Source organism: Rhyacophila brunnea, unplaced genomic scaffold (assembly GCF_057557595.1).
Source record: "Rhyacophila brunnea isolate RB1 unplaced genomic scaffold, BYU_Rbru_1.0 scaffold_12, whole genome shotgun sequence".
NCBI lineage: Eukaryota > Metazoa > Arthropoda > Insecta > Trichoptera > Rhyacophilidae > Rhyacophila > Rhyacophila brunnea.
The window spans coordinates 19,526,916-19,548,377 of NW_028232774.1; the positions used below are offsets into that span (position 1 = coordinate 19,526,916).

The 21,462-nt window shown below is 34.3% G+C and overlaps 2 protein-coding genes and 1 long non-coding RNA gene across 4 annotated transcripts in view; 1 reads left to right on the top strand and 2 right to left on the bottom strand.

Moving 5' to 3' along the window:
* Nucleotides 1–331: 331 nt before the first annotated feature.
* On the bottom strand, nucleotides 332–10,186 carry Nse1 (SMC5-SMC6 complex component Non-SMC element 1). Of its 2 annotated transcripts, none has more exons than XM_085960911.1 (6): nucleotides 9,905–10,186; nucleotides 7,343–7,455; nucleotides 4,943–5,134; nucleotides 4,003–4,164; nucleotides 2,844–2,959; nucleotides 332–1,364 (listed from the first exon to the last, which is right to left on the bottom strand). In XM_085960911.1, exons 1-6 carry the CDS (start codon nucleotides 10,002–10,004, stop codon nucleotides 1,220–1,222), a joined length of 828 nt encoding a protein of 275 aa, XP_085817037.1. In that variant the 5' UTR covers nucleotides 10,005–10,186; the 3' UTR covers nucleotides 332–1,219. The 2 variants fall into 2 exon arrangements, with proteins under 2 accessions (XP_085817037.1, XP_085817038.1); XM_085960912.1 differs by lacking the exon at nucleotides 9,905–10,186 and adding an exon at nucleotides 9,130–9,813.
* A 285-nt stretch (nucleotides 10,187–10,471) lies between these two features.
* On the top strand, nucleotides 10,472–17,295 carry LOC147077880 (uncharacterized). Its single transcript, XR_015072251.1, has 3 exons — nucleotides 10,472–10,747; nucleotides 15,267–15,468; nucleotides 16,049–17,295. It is a non-coding gene; the product is annotated as an uncharacterized LOC147077880 (long non-coding RNA).
* Nucleotides 17,296–18,806: 1,511 nt separating this feature from the next.
* The window catches only part of LOC147077881 (ATP-dependent RNA helicase DDX24), a 34,742-nt gene continuing 32,086 nt past the window's right edge, over nucleotides 18,807–21,462 (bottom strand). Inside the window, exon 13 of the mRNA XM_085960913.1 lies at nucleotides 18,807–19,871. Coding sequence (XP_085817039.1) covers nucleotides 19,427–19,871 — 445 coding nt within the window. The 3' untranslated portion in view covers nucleotides 18,807–19,426. The remainder of the gene's footprint in view (nucleotides 19,872–21,462) is intronic.

The following is a 21,462-nucleotide window of genomic DNA, read 5'->3' on the forward strand; positions in this document are numbered from 1 at the left end:
GACTTCTTATTTTGGGCCGCAACAAATGCCTTTTTGGGCCGCAGTTTGTGCATCACTGGTTTAAAATGATTAAACAAGTCAATTTTGCAGAAATTATTGACTGATAGATAATATTATTTTAAGTATTTCCAAACCTAACCAAAAAATTGTACATTTTTTTTCCAATACATAATAATATCTTTTATATTAGGCACAGTTATATTTAGAAACAAAATATTATAATTCTACCAAATATAAATAAATTACCAATCATGTACCTACCTATACATTTTATAAGCATCATACAAGTTGAATATGTTAAATAAGTTTTTGTTTCATTAAATTTTTACACTATTTAGTCAATGTCTTTCAATTGCCCATGTACGGTACTCCTCATTCCAACTAACCTAACTTGCATTATACAAAATGATCTCTCGATGCAGGATATGAATTAATTCCAAAGCAAATAACTGCCGTTCACTATATGAATCAGATTTAAACATTGTTTAAATACAACATTTGACATAGGGGAGTTCCATAATTTTGCAGAATGGGGCAGAAAGAAAAGAATATATATCATGTAAGTCTTTCTTCAAATTTAGAAACAGGTAATAATCACATAGGCAATTCCTGGAAGCAGCATTTTCTCATAGCAGCCATCGCAATTTGAGCCTTGTGAACAGGTGCGTTGTCATGAAGTAAGAACACGCCTTTGTTAATTTGCCCCTCCTTTTTACTTTAATAGATTCTTTTAAGCAACTTAGAATATTAGCGTAGTACTGTCCTGTGATGTTGGTGCCTTTTGGTTTATAATCTATTGACAGGATTCCTTGTGAATCCCAAAACACTGTTGCCAACACCATCCCAGCAGATGGTACAACCTTAAACATCTTGGGGGCTGAACCACCCTTTTTATGCCTCTGCATGGACTCCTGTTTTAGCACAGGGTCATAATTAATGAACCCACATTTTATCTACTGTAACAATTTTGTTGTAAATTCCTCTTGATTGACGCCAGACAGCTTTAAAAACTGCTTGGAACATTCCACACTAACTAACTTTATGTTATGTTATGTTTAACATATGTTAGAATTAAAAGGCTAGGCTAAGTATATTAAAATAATTTTGTATTTTAAATTAAAACATACATCCATAATAAAATTTTAGAGCTGTAGAATTAGACAGCTACTGCTCTCATGTGACAGGTAGACACACACATACAACCAATAATTCTATTATTCTACTTCCGTTTCCTTTTTCTAGAACCTTGGTCTTGTGAGCTACTGGAGGTGCTTGGTTCATCCAAGTCTATTGCTTCTGAGATATCTTCTGTATCATAATAGACAGAGCTATCCTCGTTCATTTGTGAAGGCTCTTGAGATGGTCTACAAACATTAAAATAACAATATTATTATTTTACATTGACATTTTGTATTTACTGCCTATTGTCTCTATCAGGGAACACAAAAATAAGGGAAGTGGATGTCAGAAGTTACAATTCTCGAGTGTTTAGAAATGTGAGAGTCATCACTGTGGGAGTCATGGTATTGTGGATGAAGAAGTCGTCAGAAGGAGAGATGAGAAGTCGAGATTTGGTGATTGCTCCAATGGATGGAAGAGCGAGTTTTATTTGCAGCGTAAACAATCTGTACAAGAGTATGTTACAGTAGTTATGTTACAATACTTATGATACTATTCCGAGGTCCGAATCTTGGTAGGATGAGATGTTGTGCGGAGCAATATAGAGACTGAGATTCTAACGGACCGGGAACTTATATTCGAGTGACATGGCCAATAATTATGATCCACTATTTAGACGTACTCACAATCAAAATAGTATCTAGAAAAGAATATTAAGGAAATAATTATTATAATTGAGTCAGCTACTATCTGAAGTTTGCGTCATCGGATATAGCTGACGATGTGGAAAATAGGATATCGCGGAAATAATCATTGCAATCAGCTATCTACCGAGTTTGCCATAATTGGACACTACGGGAAATGGGTATTTAAATATCGCCAATCAATATGCTGACACGGATGTTTTTTATTGTTGTTTGTTTATCACCATAGAAATATGCGATAAACTTAAACATGTGTTAAAGAATATGTTATTTACGTCTGTATCATAAAATGTTATGCATTAAAGTTTATCACGTCAACGAAACGCGTATTAAATGTTGGTAATATTTGAAAACATTCATGGTTTTGTATTTTACATTGTATGGTACCTAGCAAAGAGATTGAATTACTATTGATTGAAGATACATAATAAAATTAAATAGATTGAAATTGACACAGTATTTTAATAGTGGCAACATTGTTTGCAAATAATCTACAGTAAAGTTGATGTTTTCTTTTGGATACTTACCTACAAACTGTTATTTTTGATTGTACATTATTGAGCATTATTGAGTGTAAATATGAAGCCGTGGGCACGGACCTATAGCTGGTCAAAAAAAAAATTGATGTGTATTACTTTGATCCAGTACAAGGACCCAATGGCAACAACTATTCCTCGTAAAAATTCTATTAACACAAACTCAATTCTGTGGACAAGATATCTCTGCTTAGGAGCAACCATGATGATTTACTTCTTTTTGTATTCAATAACCATATATTCATTAAAATGTTCGCATTCATACACCAAACTAAATATGTCAATATTAATGGTGCTCTCAAATAGACCAACCGCACGATTGACAGTATTGCTCATAGATCACAACATCTGTCCAGTAATGGGTTATAATGAGACCGCGTAACTACGAGTAACATTGGTAGGAACATGATCATTAATATTTGTTAGTATCTAAGGATTGTAAATGGATCAACAAAGAAGTACATAGAAAGATTAAGATACTAACGTAATGGAAGGATGCTCGTAAGCCGCTTTGCAGCAAGGCCATTTGTCGATGCGCACCAAAAATCTCTTTAGGCATACCGAGTGGAAACTCTCACCACATTTGTCGCAAGTAACCGCCTGAAAATAATACAATCCTTTTATAGATCCACCAGTATAAGTTGTCCGCTGAGTGAGGGCGCCACAAGCTAACACTTGACATATTATTCAATACTTTTTATACTATGATGAGCTTAGTTCTAAATTCGAACACTAGACGATTTATGATGGTACATAAATCTATAGCAAGCAAGTAACCACCCTCTAAACTCCATGTAAATGTAACTTAATATGTACACTAATGCACACTGAGTTAACTTGATATTTTTGACTTTGTGCTTAAGACTTAATTGGAAACATTAGTGTTATAGTTGTTGCTGCCAGCTTGTCACAGCACAATTAATTAGTAGCGACTGGGTATGTGTCGCTTTTAGGCCAAGGTAGTTGCTATTGTAGGCCTGCCAAAGTAAACTGTATAACAATGCCCAGCAAACATAATAACATATCTTTCGTTCAAGAGGTTCAGAAATATTCTTGCATTGGTATATTTCTAATTGATATTACGAACCAATATTTCCACCTATTTCCTAAGTGCCAATATATACACAATCACCGCTTCTTCGCCTGATGACATATTTTTCTCCAATCATATTTATTCTATGGAATAAATCGTATCTGCGTGCATGATTAAGATATCAACCTTGTTGGATTTCTGAGTTCAGATTAAGTTGGGATGGCGTCGAATGTCTGAATGTAAGGCGCCAAAGTCTTTTCAGATATACGGGTCTATTCTATACACAAGGCGACTATCGACCGCTAAAGTGATAAAGTGATAATATTTATTACATATTTGTATTGAGGTATTATAATTGTTACAATAAGTTAGCCGTCTAAACAGTCAAAACTGTCTATCTCGCTCTAAATTTATCACAGACAAGAGAGGTGCTGTTGAAATATAACACTTATTGCAATAATTACAACCAACATATTGTAATTGTTACAATCAGTGCTAATACTTTGATACAAACCTAACTTAGTTAGCCGTCGTATTTATCACTTTATTACTTTAGCGGTTAATAAGTATAGAATAGACCCAATGGTGTCATAATATGTAAAAATATTACCTGGAATACAGTCTTCTTGCATAGATGACAGTCGTCAACAGTGTCGGGTAGATTTTCTTTTAGATAATGTTCAAATTCGAGCATGCCTCTGGTGCCCAAGATATAACTAAACGATTCCGACTTGTTCAGGTAATGGGTCTTGCACCATATGTCGAGTAGCTCCTGCAAAATAAATTAAATTAATCAGAAAGGCAGCAATGAAAGTACGCAGGTTATCTGCCCATATCGATAACCGTATAAAATATAAAACACATTACTGAATACCGTATACTGGCAAGCCAATAAACACACATTTAACAATAAATAGTATAGCAATAAATAACTACTATGCATTGACAGAAACAAAATAAACATTGCATAGTAGGCGGTGACGTTTATCACTGACAACAGGATTCCTTGATTTTTACTTAAAAATAAAAAATACCTTATTGTTTAAAATAGGTCATGTTAAACATCTGTACTCTATTATCAAATTTGTTTCCAGTTGTAGCTTTTACAAATTTTCACGGAGCCCCAGGGTTCCGAGGTCCCAATTGGGAATCACTGCAGTGTACATACACCATTAACAGTGGAACAAAGAAAGACGAAGGACATAAACAGATTTATGATATAAATGATTGATTGTTAGTCATTCTCTCGACACATTTTAGGGAGTTGGAAATGGGATGACGAACACCGACTCCTTGGATGTCTGGAAAATTACCTATAAAATCTGTGATGTAGAACAAATATTCAACAAAATCACTCAGCCAAAGTGAAGAACGCAGACAATTTCATTAATGTATAATTTGATAGATTTTCAGCAGAGTCAAGGTACATCAATAGTGAAGTCAACTCGTTGATGTTTTGTTGAAAATGGCATCGGCTAAGGTGCAGATAGTAATCAAGTCCAACTATTGTTAGTACTTTGAGGACGATTCAAACAAAATAATTTCATTACTTGACCCCTCTGCTTAGTGACAGCTCTCTGTTCCACCTGGCTGGTAAGGTTTAATGCAGCTATTCCTGTGATGGACTTATCATCAGAGGTGGCAATTGCTTCAAGAACTCTTCGGAAGTAATCCAATTCAACAGCCGAATGCGGAGCAGCTGATTTCGCTGACTCACCCTCTCCTGTAGATATGAATACCACCTGTGCAATGGATATTCAGACAATTAATAATTTTATCTCTACAATCTGATGTGGATCTTGGTCGCCCATGAAGGGGTTTTAACAGTTTTTTTTGTTGAAAAAAATAGATGTTAACCATTTACTCAACCCATCAGGTCCATACTCTGGGTCGCATAAACTCGCCAAAAGCTGACACGAGTTCGAACAAAGGTTGTAACATGAGTACCAACCTAGGGGCGACAAGTTATATGAAAGTATGGTGAGGCATGCTGGTAATCAATTTGTGGCAAAATTAACATTATTAATCATACGAGTACGTTATAATGACCAAAGTAAATCCTCCGTGATGCCCTGCATTTTTTTTTATCGCGTCGCTATTTCTCATAAGTTATTGGCTATTGTTGGCCTGCATTTTCTGTTCATTCAGTTGTATGAGAAAGCCGGTTCCTTGCCCCTATTTTTATTTAATACCTCTATGGTACCAACTGAAATATTCATCCTTTAGATCAGGGGTCGGCAACAATGTTGCCACGAAGGGCGCAATACAAATTTTGAACATAGCCGGGGGCGCATAATATATACATACCTATATAAACTTTTCTTTAAAGCTGATAACTATAAAAAATCCCAATAGAACTTAAAATCATGATATAACCCTGAAAATCCAAGAAATGTGCATTATTAATATGGAGTTCTATAAATTAAGCACCATATTAATCAATCAATTAATTTTTAATTAACTATTTCTTTTATTCAAACGAATAATTCACAAGATTTAAGAATATATCATTCTGATTATTGAACATTATATTATTTAGAAAAACACTAACTGAGAGAGTATATATCACAACCAATAGAAAAAACTTTTTTGAAAAAAGTAAGCCAACCGGTCGGGAATCGAACCCGGCATCTCCAACGGGTAAACGCCCCAAACTAGTCGCATTCAGCCATTATGCTACGGAAGACATACTAATGACGACAAATATTTAAGCTATTGGCTATTAAATACCTACCACTCAGCGCTCTTCGAAATCATGTTACTTCGCCGAATTGCCGAAGTAACATGATTTCGAAGAGCGCTGAGTGGTAGGTATTTAATAGCCAATAGCTTAAATATTTGTCGTCATTAGTATGTCTTCCGTAGCATAATGGCTGAATGCGACTAGTTTGGGGCGTTTACCCGTTGGAGATGCCGGGTTCGATTCCCGACCGGTTGGCTTACTTTTTTCAAAAAAGTTTTTTCTATTGGTTGTGATATACTCTCTCAGTTAGTGTTTTTCTAAATAATATAATGTTCAACAATCAATTAATATTTATTTAAGAGAAGATACATACATATCAACATAAAAAAATATATAAGGAACTAATATTTCAAGCTTTTAAGGGGGATCCTTATTCCAATAGAGAACCTAGCGAAAAAATACGAAGCTTGCAATTTGAGATTTTTTTTGATAATTGACAATTTCAACTGTATTAATTAATAAATATGTACCTATCTGGAAACATTAAAAAGATTTTTTTTTTTAAGTCAAAAATAAACTTACTATTGTAAAAAAAATGTGGATTTGTTACATATTTGTGGCATAGGTTACATTATTTTTATGGTTATATTTATTATTAAAATTTAGTTTATTAAGTTTTCAATTTTTTACGGTTTAGATTTTTGACTAATTCATAGTTTTAATATTTTCTATATTTATTTTAAAAAACATCGATTAAAAGTATAAATGTGTATAACTTGAAATCCTTTTTATTTGTATGAACAACAAACACACATTGAAAAACAATAATGAATTTGCCAGACTCAGGATTCGAACCCGAGACCCATGACTTCATAAGCGAATATAATATTATCACTCGTTAATACTTAATAATATTTATTATTAAAATTTAGTTTATTAAGTTTTCAATTCTTTACGGTTTAGATTTTTGACTAATTCGTAGTTTTAATATTTTTTATATTTATTTTAAAAAACATCGATTAAAAATATAAATGTGTATAACTTGAAATCCTTTTTATTTGTATGAACAACAAACACACATTGAAAAACAATAATGAATTTGCCAGACTCAGGATTCGAACCCGAGACCCATGACTTCATAAGCGAATATAATATTATCACTCGTTAATACTTAATTAACGTTAAATAGATTATTAAAATAGTTTGGTGGTATTTCTTTATAAGTAAATTCAAATTATATTGTCTATGAAAAAAATGAAAAAATAACCTCTATAGCAGCCGATATGTCCCCAGATGTGATTTTCACTTCTTGCTGAAGAGGCCGTATTTTAGAATTAATTAAATTCACCACATCTTTCAGACAATTGTGCTCTGACCATTCTAAAAATACAAAAGAGGTTTACATATAAAAGAGACATACGAGCGATAATCCATGCGTGTAATTAACCGCGACCATTTTTGGTTGGATACACCTTGCAATCAGTGGCGGCTCGTCCATATGCACCGCGGAACTGCAGCACCCCCAAGCAAATTGAGAAAAATGTAATATTATAATATACATAAATTTATGTATATTATATGAAAATATCAATATTATTTAAGGGTGTTAAGCTTGCCCGCGCACCGATACATCCAATAATAATTATCACAACCGCGATGAAAGTGATGCATCGCGTGATTTTATGCAGTACCATTGTCGATAGAATATGCTCGAATAGGCGAAAGAGGGGCGCGGGAAGTGGGGCTCGCCGCTCGGAGCGTAGTCTGGCAGTATTTTCATGTTGCAAACGTTGTCGGATACAGCGGCTCTGAGCTAGTCGCGACGCGCGGCGCGAGTCACGACAGATGTCGAGAGCAACTAAAAGGTGATAGACCTTCTTTCAAGGAAAAAAGACAGAAGAATCAATTTTATAATGAAATAAAAACACTTATAATGTTTAATTTTAATAATTTTGATGTTAATAGTAAAATATAATCCAAATAAACATTTATTTTTATTTTTAATCAATCGCAGCACCCCCAGATATTAGAGATATCAGAGTTAGTATAATATTCACTTGTACATTTGGTTGACTTTTTGACGTGGAACTACATCCTTCCCTGTGTCCGAATAAAGGGGTACATACAGAATTTCGGATGTCCCAAAAAATGCAAAATTTGGAACAATTATGCTAGAAACCCATTATCATCACATCACGTCACGTGAGTTCAGATGCTAGAACTACCAGAGCATTCAATAATAAAAACTGACAGCCTAAAAACAGGTTACATGTAAATTGTACATATTACATTTCGATGGACGGAGCATTTTCATAGCCGATTTTGGAAAAATTCATAAATTCAAGAATGAATACCTAACCTAATCTAAGCTAACTTAACCTAACCTAACAAATAATCCAGTATATGAGCACCTTATTATCAAAAGATACCTAACGACCATTTTCGAGTTTTTTCAAATTTTGATGCCAAACTGTTCTCTATGGCAATACCTATAGAATAAATATTCATTCGTTTGCGTAACTGCTTTAAATACAGAGATAATTCATGTTGAAAATCATGTTCAGTATCAAATCGTGCTCAAATCCTTAATGGTTTAGTTTCAAAATAGACTCATATCTATACAACCAATGACATCAGAGATAAAAACCGCCATTTTGATTTTTCGTCCAATTAAAACCCGGCAGGTGACGTGTTATTATCTACTTCTTTATTCATTAATTTTATCTTTTCTTATATTTTGCAATAATTAAGCCCACAGCAGTTTTTTCGCTTTTGCCAACAATTGTGTTCGTGGAGTTAAGCAGGTTTTGATAATATACGCCTCATATCGGCTATTTCCAAAATTTGTTTGTCGCTGGCTTCCAGTATACCGACAAGAACCGTACGAACAAGAAGAGACATGAATTTTATCTCAGAACTATACGAACCAAAGAAGTTGGACGGTTTTTAATATACGACCATATATTTCCGATAGAACATTTCACAGTGAAGTGTGATACGGCGAACTGCATACGTACAAATTTCCGGACACAACAAAAATATTGTATCAATTACCTGTCATTTGCAGCTCTCTTCCAAACCACTAAAATAAATTGGTGGTGAGGTTACTTAATGTGGTTCTGACAAATTTTGCAGACACTATTCGTTTTCGGTTAAAAATGTGCTACGGGATGGGAGCATCTATCTGATAACATTTTAAATACCAAGCATAAATTCCTACATTGCATACTTTCTGCCGTATCGTTAGCGACTTTCGCGTAGCACTGTGGTATGAGTCAAGGTCGAAGGTGTCAGTTTGAACTGAGACTGAGATACAAAAGCAAGTACTACCTTGTTCTGTAACTATCAGTGGATAACAGAATCATTTATGCAATTAAATTACAAGACTTCCGAGACCCACTTTATGAGAGTAGCAGTAAAAATTACAAAGATGTCGAAGAAATTCTAATCAAAAAACCATCTCGGTCGGGGAAATGCACTAAGAGAGGTGGACTAGGAATCAGGTAAGGCCTCACATGACAAAAATCAAATGAAAACGATGCTGACAGGTAAAAAAATCAAGCCCGAGAATGGTAATTCGCAATAACCAACATCACCATCACAGCCGTCGACTAGCAGAGAAACTGACGCCATCCTACAGTGCAAAATCATGCATATAGATTTATGCTGAACAAAATAGTTTTGGTATCGAAATTAGAAATTTAACTTATTAATATTTTAACATGTAACAAAATCGATATTAATAATATTTATTAATTCTTAAATATATTATAGCTAACTAGTAAAGAAAAAACTATGAAGTCGCTCAAGTATTTGTTTGTTTACTGACCGGTATGTTTTCGTATGACCTCTTCGGCCTCAGATTTTGACATTACACCCTTCTTCATGATCGATCTCAAAAAAAACCTATGTATATTTCCGTAAACCATTTCAAATGCTCTTATAAATGGAGTTACAAAGCAGTATGTATTTTATTTTATTACTATAATATTGACGTTTAAATTGAAATCTATAGAGATCAAGAAATAAGAAAACGAAAACATAAGCACTTGACAGCGCGCGAAACAAAACAAAATTTTCAGTTTTGATTTGGTTTTGGCCTTGCCAGAATTGAGATTGTATGTCTATGGTTATTAGAGGCTTTGTGACAGCTTCTCATTTTCTACGCAAATATTATAAAAATTACAGTATAATATACTTTATTAATATTATTATATTCTGGTATCATGAAAGGTAGTACAAGAGAGTAAATTAAAAATCACAAGTATAAAATTGTTATTATAAAAAATAAAAATGTATGCGGGGTGTGGTGAAGCTACTTTTAATCATAGAGTCTGGTGGACATATTTTTAGACTGGTATGCCATATTTTTTCAAGGAACTCAAAAGTATGTTATAGTCTATGGAAATACCTGACGGGTAGGAGAAGCAGGCATCCGATATCCGATCTCGAGTATGGAAGAAATGGGATAAACTTAAACACGTGTTAAGAATACGTCATTATAAGCTTGTGCTTCGGCCTAGTATTTATAGTATATTAGTCTATGCTTCGGCCTGACAACTGCTTTCGGTTTTGTTCATAAAAAATTGAAAATGGCAATCTGCTGTGTAAAAGGTTGTAATAATGATACGAATATGAAAAATAAAACAAATAGTGCAACTACATTTCACAAGTAAGCATATTTCTATTGTTATTTTGAATACCTATTTATGTCAATATCATAATAACATTCATTATGGTCATATATTAAAGACCCTCCAACCTCTTTGGGTCGTATAGTACCAACTTACTGTGATAAAATTCATGTCTAAATAAAACATGGTCCTTGTCGGTTTGCAGGAAGCCAGCGGCAAACAAATTTTGAAAATAGCTGATGAAATGGATTATTTATTAGTTTAGGTTTTCATTCTTGAATTTTGCCAAAATCGGCTATGATAATTGAATTAGGTAATGTTCAAATTGAATCTAATAAAATTGGAGACCATTCGATGGTTTAATGCAGGAGTCGGCAAACTCTTGGACCAAAAGAGCCAAATATGAGTATCACAACGGTTAAATTTTTTTTTTCGAGAGCCATCCATATATTTTTATAAACATGATTTATTTCAGTGAATGTTATTGTTAATTTATCAAGTGAAGAAGATTTTGCGAATAAAACTAACGCAAATATAAGTTTTTTTATTGTTGAAATTAAAAATATAATTTTTATAGAAAATGAGTTACATAGGTACAATTTTCACGTATTCCTTAAAACTAATGTTAACAATGACCTTCCTTGCATTTCTTTGGAGATTGTCTGTAAGTTTGGTATGTGACTTGTAGTTTTCAATTTTAGGCGCGACTCCAAATTCTCATCGGTTATTTGGCTTCTCTAAATGCTATTTATATTGTTCATGTTTGAAAATTATTGTTCACATATATTATGTAGACTCGAATATGAGTTCGTAAAGCTATGCCATGTATTAAAAATCGTAGTATCTACCTTATTATGTAGATCTTTTAGAGCGCTCCGCTGTGTTGTGATATTAAATTGCATTTTCCTCTCTCCAAATCCTCAATTTAGGTGGCAAGACCTACAAATTTGGAGCTACATAACTCTTTGCTTGTTAAATCCAACAAAAAAAATCTATTTCAAAAGTGCTTGTGTCAATATGAAATGGAGAAAAATATAATTTGTCGACTTTTGCAATGGGCGGATTTAAAACGACAACAATTATACCTTTTTTGTAAAAAATGTGAATTGGGAATTTGGCAAAGAGCCGCACGCCACTACCCAAAGAGCCGCATGTGGCTCGCGAGCCGCGGTTTTCCGACCACTGGTTTAATGCACAGATATTGTATGTTCAGTGTTTGTCGAAATTGAGTTAACATACACAAAATGTTCGTCTTCATATCTTTATGCTGTAAAAATATTGTAGGTACGTCCAAATAGCATATTTTAGAAGATACTGTATCATTCAAATACACAATATGTCCATTTCTCATGCATCTCAAATTTTAAACTTCGATTTTCTCAAAACATGATAATGTCATTGGACAGAATAGTCAAAAAAGAACACAGTTTTTGTTGATATTTGGTTTTTTCTCTGTCATGATTTAATAAATCTAATCTAATATTTAAGCCTACTATGCGTCCCGGTTTCACACATTGGTCCCGTCGTCCTGGCCGGCTTGGCATTTTGTCCAGTTTAAAGTTGCAAAAGTTCATTCCAGCGAGAAGTACGACTAGTACAATAAATAAATTAATTAAAATTTTTGCTGTAATAATAAAACAATTTTTGGTGGTTAAATTTGTTTCTTTGCCATATATCTCGTTCCTGTCCCGGTTTAGACTTTCATAATTATGGTAAGCCTATGTATATTATTATTTATGTCCATACCGGCGTTTTTCATATTTGTATACTCTAAAATTAAGAGAATGTAAATGCATGGGTCCCACCATTTTTTTTATTACATTGATTTTTTCAATCCACACGTTAGGTAAAAGACAAAAATGTATATTTTCTGTTTATATTACTTATTATAAATGCGATTCATTTTATATTTAGAATTACCTGTTGTATGTAAATCTTAAATATGTCATGTATACGTTTGATGACTTCTTTATAAATATACTTAATATTTTCCTTCATTCCTCTAAAAAGGGCTGACAATCAATTCTCAAAAAAATATCACATACTTAAATGAAGATTATAGGTACCTATCTACACAGGCTATAAATGAGCCCTCAAGAAGTGAAGTAGGCCAAGTGACAAAATGGTGAAAGAATTAGTTTAATGAACTTTTTACATATTTTTTTGTATGGAGCTGTATTCATTTTTTTATATTAAATAGAAGTTTATTATATAAATAAATAGAAAAAAAGTATTTATGGATAATATTGATTGTAATAAGATAATAAAAGGGGTGAGTTTACTTCACCTTTACTTATTAATGTCACTTGGCTCACTTTAGCTTATATTAGTCGTGTTCACCTCTACATACTAATAGTACTTGGCTCACGTTTTAGATAAGTTAGTCATGTTCACCATTACAGTAACCTTATCTAATATTGTCACCTGGCTCAGTTTATCTTGCTATACATAATAATATTGTTATTATAGCGCCTGTGCACACACAATTGTGCTTATTTTAAACTGACATGACATAACTGTTTACACGTAAAAGTGCTGACTGTCTCTCCAATCTCACTATTCAAGAGTAAGCGAGACGCGAGGTTGTCATTTTATACTACTATCTGACAGGTCGTATTGAAAATCGAAGCTCAAAATGAGTAGTTCGTTTTTTACCAGCATGTTCTCTATCGCTCTACTGCGCAGGCGCAGATCGAAAATAATCTTACTTACGCGCAATAAATCATCACAATTTGGAATCTTCCAATGTTTGATTTATGCACGCAATCTTGCCAACTGCAGGATAATACATATTTCCCCATACATTTTCTTACTGTGCACAGTACATCCATGCACGTGTAAACGGGGTATTATTGTATGTCATAATATTACGATTTTTCTCCAGTATATAGACTATTATAATAAAGTATGGTTTTATTCGACTATGTTACCTCTGTGAGTTTTCAAATTAGGTAGGTAATAGATTATAAAATCAATTAGTTTGTTGACATTTTCGAAAGTTATATTATATACGAAATGGTTAAGGTAGGCATAAACAGTTTTTAGAAAAGTATATAAAAAATAACTACATCCGGTTAAAAATAATAATTGTTTAATAAAAAAGTTTTATGAATATTTTTCATCCATTAGTACTATCATTAATAAATATGTAAGTGTTAGTTTCTTCCATTTTTTCTTCTATAATCTATGTCATCGTAATGTTCTGGATAAAGTTCAGCATTTTTGTTGATTTTGGAGCGATGCATATATTATTCCTACCCTGTCCTCTGCAGCTATTTCTCCCGCCTCTTTTTGTTATGCAAATTCGATGTGGCAAGTCGTTATAAAAATAATTGGTGAGGGGCCTGCTATATGGGAAGAGGTCCTGCAAATCTTTATATTTTACTTGTGTAAATTCAATTGGATAGGTATAACCACGCACGCTCTGGAGTCTAGTGCACCAACATTTGAAATTGATCTCCCCAAAATATGTTTAAAAGATACAAATTCTAATTCGTCTCGAGACTGGTAAGCAGAGATTATTTTTTTCTGTTCATAATATAACTTAGTAGTGCCTTTGGGAAAACAAAGTCTTGTATAGTTAACATGGAGGTTATAAAAAAGGTTTATTGCGGGCGTTTTGAATTTTCTTTTCCCAATCAGAGGGATCATGTATTTCGATGTAAATGACTTTCTTTTTCCTATATTACCAAAATCGAATCGTTTGATAGATAAGAGTGTCCAGGTTCCAACAATCGATGTTCCCGTTCATCTAAAATCTAAATGATTGTAGGAGCACACTGTCCAAATCATGAAAGCAACTTTACTACAATGATGTTTTGGTCACTTTTTGTAAAATAAATGCCTTTTTAAATCCCTTGACTCAACTCCCCCAGAAAAACTCATTTATTTTTTTTTGTTCTTCAAAAAGAAGATTTGTTCAACAGTCATGGCAGCATTTGCACTCAACATACTTAAATATTTTTTCTCTTATAACGACTTTTGGCACTTTTATCAGAAAGGTATTCATTTCCAAAATTCCTTTCCTGCTTTCTTTGTGAAGACTTCCAATTTACAATAGTCTTTTTGCCTCGTCCCTTTTAAATTTACTTATCGAACAGAAAACTGACAACCAACTACGTGGGAAACTTGCATGAATGCATAGAAGTGAACACAGCTAACAAGCATGTTATCATAGCAACATGCGTGTTCACTTTTATAGGATAACAACACGTTAACCAGTTGGTGAGAACAGTGAAGTGAGCTAATGACTTGGCTCACTTCACCACTAGACAATATAATACGATAGCTCAATGAATATTTTTATTTTAACAATAAAACACTCTTTTAGTATATATTTAGTAAGCGCACTTCACTTTTATGATACTTTATGACATGTAGAATACCACAACACACCTAACTCATTTTTTTCAAAAATGTCAGTTGGCCTACTTCACTTCTTCTTGGCTCAAATTACCTATATTCAATAATACTTTTATTTTGTGCATCCATTTATAAGAAGTCTCAGTATCTTATTTTAGCGGCTAATATTGACTAAGATTTTTTATTATTTTTCAGGTTTCCTCGTGATGTAGTTCGCCGCTCAGAATGGGCAAAGTGCATTAACCGTCAATATAATTGGGCGCCAAGTAACTATCACGTTATTTGTTCAGTGCATTTTGAAGAAGTGTCTTTTATACACACCAAGAGTGGATTAAAGCGATTAAAACAGGATGCTATACCTTCACTAAGAAATCCTGCGCAGTCTTTAATGGAAAGGGTAAATATAAAATGATTTGATAAGCAGTTCTTGAAACAAAAAAATGTTGGCTTTTCTCACATTACTATCTTCTGGATATTTATATTATGTATTGAACACTTCATGTAGACTGTATAGCAGGCATGCCCAACCTGCGTGGGCCGAAATGAAGACTTTGCGGGCTAAGGCCCAATTGAAGTTTTCAGCTTTCTATATTTTTCATATTGGTATTCATACATTAAAAAAAAATCATTCTCATAAATTTACCACATTTATATTATATTTTGTGAAATTAGAACTTTCTTGTTGTGTTGCGGGCTAGTAAAAGCAGCTTTTATGCTTATGCCGGCTCCATACACTCAGCAATACGGTAGTGAGAGTGAGACGGCTATAATCTGAGCATTGACCAATTGAGAAATCGTTCATTACACTGTTTCAACTGTTTGTTTGGCTTACTCGTGGTAGTCAATTTAGATATCAAAGTTAGATCAATGGCTTCTAGATTTATGTTTTTTGATAGATATAACGATGAAATTAAATGAATTAAATCACTAGTACATTCATTTAATTCTCATAACTAAAATGCTTAATATTATTTCAGCCAGTCATTAAAAAGGAGTGGGAAGAGGAAGTGAAGGTGTCCGAAATCCGATCAATAATAAGCGAGCCCCTGAAATGTGAAAGTCCCCGCTATAAGCAATTGAGCAGGCAGCTGAATAAATTCCAGCAGTTAGCAAAACTGAGGAAAAAAAGGCTAATAATCGCCAATCAAAAAAACCGACGTTATGTTAAGAAGATTGACATGTATAAATCAATTTTTAAATCTTTAGTAGGCGCAGGACATATTGATAATAAATTTTTTACAGAATTGAAAAATAATAGTCGTCAAAATGCCCAGTCCACTGTCAAAGATACAACAGAAAACGTGGACAAAAAAGATAAATTACAATTGTTGATCAATATTGTAGATATAAATGAACCAATATCATGATACATTTATCCATAATACTATAAAATTTTGACATGAGTTGCACATGGCATGGAGAGGTGTGCTAGGCATCACACGTGAAGACAGAAAAAGGATTAAATAGATAAGGAAGCAAACAAGAGTACGTAACGTTAAAAAACATTTAAATGGAAATGGGCCGGAATATAGCCTGCGACAGGATGGCCAATCAAGTGGTACCCGAAGGATATAAAATGAAAAAAAGGCTAAAGTGTGTGCTGGATTGACTAATTGTTAAGTTTTGGTGGAATTATGTGGCATCGAAGAACAAGAAACCAAAGAGTGGAGAGAACTTGAGAATGCCTTCATCCAGCAGTGAATGGAAACAGGCTGATGATGATAATATACAATTTATATTGTGTACTAGATACATCTGTGCCCTTTTTCTTTAAAAATATTCTGCTCCAATTATATACCTTAAATAAATTAGTAGCGTCATATATAATCAATAGCGCGTAATAGACATTATTTTTTTGTTACATCTAAGACCTTGTCCAGATGGCGCATGTCCCACTGTGTTTTACGCTCGAGTACCAAGAATGTGTTCCGTCCGGATAGGGCGCTCCATTTGGCATTGAACAAGCTAGGTGTCGTAATTCATTTTTGAATCGGCATAAAAAACAAACGCGAGTGCAAGAAAAAAGTCTGACAACTCGATTGTGTTACTCGGTTTCAATGCGATATTGTATTTCGGGATAACTTGTAATATGTATTTACTACACTTTACATGCTAGGTCAGGGGGGGCAAACTTTTTGGATGGAGGGCCAAATTCAAGAATTAAAAATGAGCGGCGGGCCGCAAGTAAAATACCATTTTTAGATATACACTATTTATTATCACGAAAAATAAACATTACAAAAAATTAATGAGAAGAACGAAACAAGAAAATGTACATTTTTTAACATTTTTTTAAATTCAGGTGTTAATTTTGTAGTTGGGTTTGTAGTAGGTTGTTAATGGGCATCGGAGATATTTGATAGTAAAGAATTTTTATTGAGGTTCATGATCGAAAATGATTGTTCACATATATAGGTTGATCCAAAAATACCGAACATTTTTCTTTCATAATCTTTAAGTTGGTCAAAATTGTCTGAATTAAGGGCATTGTAAAATTCGGAGATTTCTTCACGACGATGCAATTCTCTTAAATCACTGTCACACTGCAGATCAATAATCTCAAGTTGTAGCTCTGTCGGCACACTATCAATATCTATTGAAATCGATCTTCAACGTAGAAAATAGTGGTTACATAGTGTGAGACGAGACGCAAGGAAGACGTACTGAGAAAATACATTTACGAAACAAGAAATTCTTCAAATTTTAATCTATTGTCAATATTTTTTTAAAAATATATAAAAAAAAGTTATTCGTAATCAGAAGTACAATTAATGATGGCGGGCCGCAAAAAAATACCCGGCGGGCCGCAGTTTGCCCCCCCCTGTGCTAGGTGATGTAATTTATTTTGAGGTAGCCATAAAAATTGTCACGTTCGAGCGCCAGGCGGTCGTAATTCATTTTGGAATGGCTGTAAACGCCGCGATCTCCAGAATCTAGCGATTGTGTGCGCTTGTTAGTCGTCACGGAGCGAGAGCATGTGGATGGCTCAATGAGGTCACGTGTACCTGGAGAACACGCAAGTCAAATCTGGACAAGGCCTAACAGTTGAGAATATTTACTTTGACATAGTGAGATCGAAAAGCTAGTTTTAATCATTATTAAAATGTGTTTCAGGTGCTATTTTACGATGTGCGGCCAGTATCTATGCATCGTTTTATATTCCATAGATGAGGTAGATAAAGAAATATTGAAATTGATATAGTGGAATAATTTAACCTTAGAAAAGGGCATTCTACTACTCAGCAATTACACAGAAGAAATTAATGTGATTACACAGTTGCTATTGTGGACTGTATTTATATCTGCAATATTGCTACGGTTTCTCTTGCACAGCACCCCTTTAACCATATCTAGTTTCCTAACAAACTTCATGCTGATGTGATATAGCCTGGTAGGCTTAACCAGATGACTGCCAAAGATGTCTCGTTTAATAATCCCTAAGGAGATATCTATTTCGTACCTTATTATTCTGTCTAATGAACTAATTTTAAAATAGGACAGATACTGACATTTATCCAAGTCTATCCAAAATCCATTTTTTAAAAGAAAAACTTTGCGTACAAAAAATAATACTTGGTGAGTCGTTATGATTTATGTTTAACACATTCACAGACATGACACGATGTTTATAGAAGTCGTATTTTGGATTAAAACAATATGTTCCTTGTTACCTGTGTCACGGTGCGAACATATTTCCATTAGATAGTGTCGTATCTTAAGACTTAACTCATTTCTATATATCTAAATCGAAAATTAATAAAATAACATTTTTAATGTGTCCACCAACATAATTTTTTTCCCAAATTATATTCGGCCTCGGTATTAGGGCATAGGGCAAGAACAAGTTCGCGCCACTTCCCTCGGTCCATCGCAAACTTTGGTGCCTCCCGCTATGCCAGATCTGTAGCGGGTAGTTCACTTTTGTAGCACCGTTGCAGGGTGAGGGAGGGCCGGCCACGGCGACAGAACCCTCGAGGCTGTGCCACAAGGGTATGAAGTGTTGCACTCTCTGGCGGCATCCGGAACACATGTCCCAGCCACGTAGTCTCTTCATGATTACCGCAATCACTAAGGGCTGCTGTGTCCGCTCACGGACTTGAGTTTTTTAGTAAATGGGTTTAATTGGGACACTTTTAGAAAAGAAAAAGACACGTGAGCAAGACAAAAATAGCGTAGGAGTGTGGGATTTAAAGTGACTGTGCGCATGTGTTTTTATAGTTTTTGTTACATTTTTCTGTAAATTCATAACTGCGGGGATTCAGATATTGAGGACCCGCTGTAATAGGAAAGGAGAAACAGTTTTTTTTTAAACAATTTATTTTGAATATAATTATTACATTAATAAAATTGATTCATTAATTAAGTTTCCTCTTCATTTTCTTCCATTTGTTTTTACTAACCCTCTCTCCACCATTTAATAGGATCAAGTTTTGATAATCATCTTTACTGATAGTCTTCTCAACAATAGCACTTTGCGCAGTGGTAACCTCAGGTGTTTTTATGTTATGTTCATTAATTGGTGCCTCTGATGCTTTAGGGAGATTGAGAAAAGCTTGGTTCTTAGTTTCCTTTTTGATTTTTTTAATGAGGCCTGTTTCTAGGGCGGACTTCATGACTTGGATAGCGTTCTGACTCCGCCCAGAGCTTAGAGACTCGTCGAGTATATTGTTGCTAGTGGGAAACTTGAAGCTGAAGCCTTTCGGAAAAAGATGGCAGGCCAGTAGGGAGTTCAGCATTTTCTTTTTCATTGTCAGTGAATTCCTTAGGTTTGCCGCGGCATCGTTTTCCATTTTCCTAGGCCTGATAAAGGATACATGGTTAAGGAAATTACTATATATAATTATTATTGAGCCCGAGAAATCAACACGGTAAGAAAACCATTGCAAATTGCTGTATTCACAATATAAATATTTTATCTATGGTGATGGTGCTGTCTGGCTTAGTAGACAACATTGAGTTAAACTTTAAATGCTCGTTCCCATGGAGAAGATAAGATAAATGGGGTGAGTGCAGTGGCGCACCCAGGATTTAATATTGGGGGGGGCCAAGAAGGAGAATGTAAGTTTGTCTCATAGGTTCTTTTTCTTCTTCTCGTTTATCGGTCTTTTGTCTATTACCTACACCATGGTCCCCACATCCTGAAATGGGCACTCAGGCTAGGATTGGCGGACCCCCTACCTACCGCTAAGATTAAAGGCAGTGTGACACACTACATTAACGTAAAATTGTGTTTTAGTTCAAATTAAGGGTACTTATACAGTGAATTATTGGCGGTTTTTAATACATCTACTTTAATAATGGAGCTGTCGAGTATCGACACATAACAATCAAAAAATATTTTGCACAATTATATAAGTAATTGAAAATGTTCATGATCATGAAGTATATTAGCGCTGCGACACGCCGGGCCCCCCACAGTTCGGGCCCCCAGGCTAGAGCCCTGTAAGCCCTCCCCAGCCATGACCTACACCACTCCGGAATTCAGGTGGACACCGAGAATTTTTTGACAGTTCCATTAAGGATTGGGTTTCTAAAAAACCTGACATTAGTGTTGTGTTAGAAATTAAAATCTAAGAAATTTTTCTATAAGGGGTGCTGGAGAATTACAAATCATTTTTTGCCGTGTTTTTATTTGTCTAAGCCCAAAGGTATAGTTTATTGGCTTTCAATTTCAATGTTTAAAATCATTCTGATAATTTTCATGTTTGGGGGGTGCCAGGGCCCCTTGGCCCACCCCCTGGGTGCGCCACTGGGTGAGTGTATAGCATCTTTACATTATAAGTAAATGACTCAAAAATGAAAAATTAGCCAAGTATTCTCAACATATTATAGTCATTGTTTGAACAATATTTGTCATCGAAACCGTAGTCAAACCAAATAATATTGATTATTTTCCTGTACCACTTAATGGTAGCCACTTACCAATGCATTTTATTCGCAGCTGTGAATGTTTGACCTATGACACTTGTATCGGCTTTCAAGAGAAAACTTGCGCGACTGTCTTGCGCCAAGCGTGCGAATTTCGATGACGCAGCCGACTATGTTTCATTCACAGTGCACAGATATTGCAATGCGAATAAAAATGGTGACGGCTGAGAAGCTTATTGAGTTGGTCCATAACTGTTGCATATTTTACAATTTGTCAGACAGAGGTTATAAAAATATTTGTAAAAAGATAAAAATAGGAGAGAAATGAATGAAAGTGGTCTGTAGGTAGTCATATGAAGCCAAATAGTATTATGCTAAGCATTGAACATTCTGTCTTCTGTTACCTTGACATTTATATTTCCGTCCATGGCGTAAATATGTTGATAAGTCTAAAAAAATCAATTTTCAGGGCAGCTATTTGTACACTTTCAGTTATTTTGAATGATTTTAAATTTTAGTAAAA

What these genes read in the sequence shown, in the direction of transcription:
- Nse1 (XM_085960911.1), bottom strand. Translation starts at nt 10,004, where the DNA reads ATGGTTTACGGAAATATACATAGGTTTTTTTTGAGATCGATCATGAAG. An exon ending in ACATATCGGCTGCTATAGAG is followed by an intron (nt 5,135 to 7,342) that starts GTTATTTTTTCA and finishes TCCATTGCACAG; the next exon opens with GTGGTATTCATATCTACAGG. An exon ending in GCAAGAAGACTGTATTCCAG is followed by an intron (nt 2,960 to 4,002) that starts GTAATATTTTTA and finishes TATTATTTTCAG; the next exon opens with GCGGTTACTTGCGACAAATG.